The 1,654-nt window shown below is 38.6% G+C and overlaps 1 protein-coding gene across 1 annotated transcript in view; it reads left to right on the top strand.

Moving 5' to 3' along the window:
• The window catches only part of SARC_09483 (hypothetical protein), a gene marked incomplete at both ends in the record, with an annotated part of 6,393 nt that overhangs the window by 1,647 nt on the left and 3,092 nt on the right, over window positions 1-1,654 (top strand). Inside the window, 2 exons of the mRNA XM_014296502.1 lie at window positions 195-253; window positions 1,173-1,328. Of these exons, the coding sequence (XP_014151977.1) occupies window positions 195-253; window positions 1,173-1,328 (215 nt within the window). The remainder of the gene's footprint in view (window positions 1-194; window positions 254-1,172; window positions 1,329-1,654) is intronic.

The raw sequence follows: 1,654 nt of genomic DNA, 5'->3' as shown, positions 1-1,654 counted from the left end.
ATATATATATATATATATATATATATATATATATATATATATATATATATATATATATATATATATATATATATATATATATATATATATATATATATATATATATATATATATATATATATATATATATACATACTATATTGCAAGAGGTGCGTGCTCACCTATTACTTTTTCAATGGTTCCTTACTATCTAGGTCATGGGGGTGACGGCTTCATCAAGTTTCAAGATGCCGAAGAGCTTACTAGCCAAGATGTATGTTCCAGATTGAGTGCTTGAAATATCATTAGGTTTGTGTATCTACTCCATTGAAAATTGTGAGCATATTTATTTCTTAGTTTGTGGATCTCGTAATGTAGGGAATGTGCACAATTTGTCTGCAGGTTGGCATTAAATGTCTCTGGAGATAAAATTTCATACGGTAACAAGTAAAATACTTCGGCCACTTCTTGCGCGAGATTTGTATATGCCCTGACCTATTGACACGCAACGGAGGAGTCTATAGTAACGGTGGTGCATATTTCCGGAGACTGTCTCTATATAACTTTCCTGATGCGCTCAAGTGTGTAGATACCTTTACATGCCTTGCAAGAGAATGTGCTGCATATCCAGGTCACTTCAATACACAAAAACGGATGTGGCTATATGCCGTCAGATGAAGACCACTATCTGACCTGATGACTTCTATTCGTATTCATAATTACTTCCGTTGAGTGCTTTTTCAGGTTTCCTGGGTGCTTGAGTGTGGTGTGGGAATGATTTCTTCACTAGGTGCTTTAGAAGTATCGTACACATGTCTTGTCTTGTGTCTGCTCAAGTTTCCGTGTCGCTATTACACCGCTAGCATTCTATTTTGAACACTTTTGGTACTTCTACACTATGGCTGTTGTGTATTTGTTCAGCTCTGAATCGGTTGATTGCCACTGATTGATATAGCATATGGAGCGGTTATGGACCATGCGTACCTGCATTGAGTGAGAATCGCAAATAAGCCTATTAAACTGTCCAACGCAACGCTTGTTAGCCCGGACAGTACAGTTCGGCCCCCACGAGTGGTCATTTCAGGAACGAACATGTGCTACCTTTTGCAGATATACCATCTTGCACGTATATGTTACTAAATAGAATATGAACCACCATAAACATACTGACCGGCCGCTCTCGTCACCTGTAGGTAGGGGACATCTTCCAGCAGATGCATGAGAAGGGGCGCTACAATGAAGTGCTGTTCATGGTGGATACGTGTCAGGCGGCCACACTCTATGACCACGTGCGCTCTCCAAATATAGTCAATGTGGCATCGAGTGTTCTGGGGGAAAGTTCCTATTCGGTAAGTAGCCGTGTAGATGAACAAAGCTTGTATGTTATTGTTCGGATGCTACTGGGAGAAGTTTCAGTCTGTACAAAGGTCCGGCGAGTATCCATATAGGCTTATAATTTTGTTCGATAGCAATGTATGTATACAGATACTTGTGCGCGAGTGCCTCTGTGTGTTGTACTAATAATTGAAAGTAAACACACATATTCAGTTGTGTTCACACGTTGAAGTAAACTTCCAATATTTCACCGGAAAATGTGTACATGTGCAACGTGGATATTCATAAATACATTCATATGCACGAATGTGTATCTATATAAATTTATATATGTACATGT

This window comes from Sphaeroforma arctica (assembly GCF_001186125.1).
Source record: "Sphaeroforma arctica JP610 unplaced genomic scaffold supercont1.968, whole genome shotgun sequence".
NCBI classification, from domain to species: Eukaryota; class Ichthyosporea; order Ichthyophonida; genus Sphaeroforma; species Sphaeroforma arctica.
This window is presented reverse-complemented; position numbering and strand designations above follow the sequence as displayed.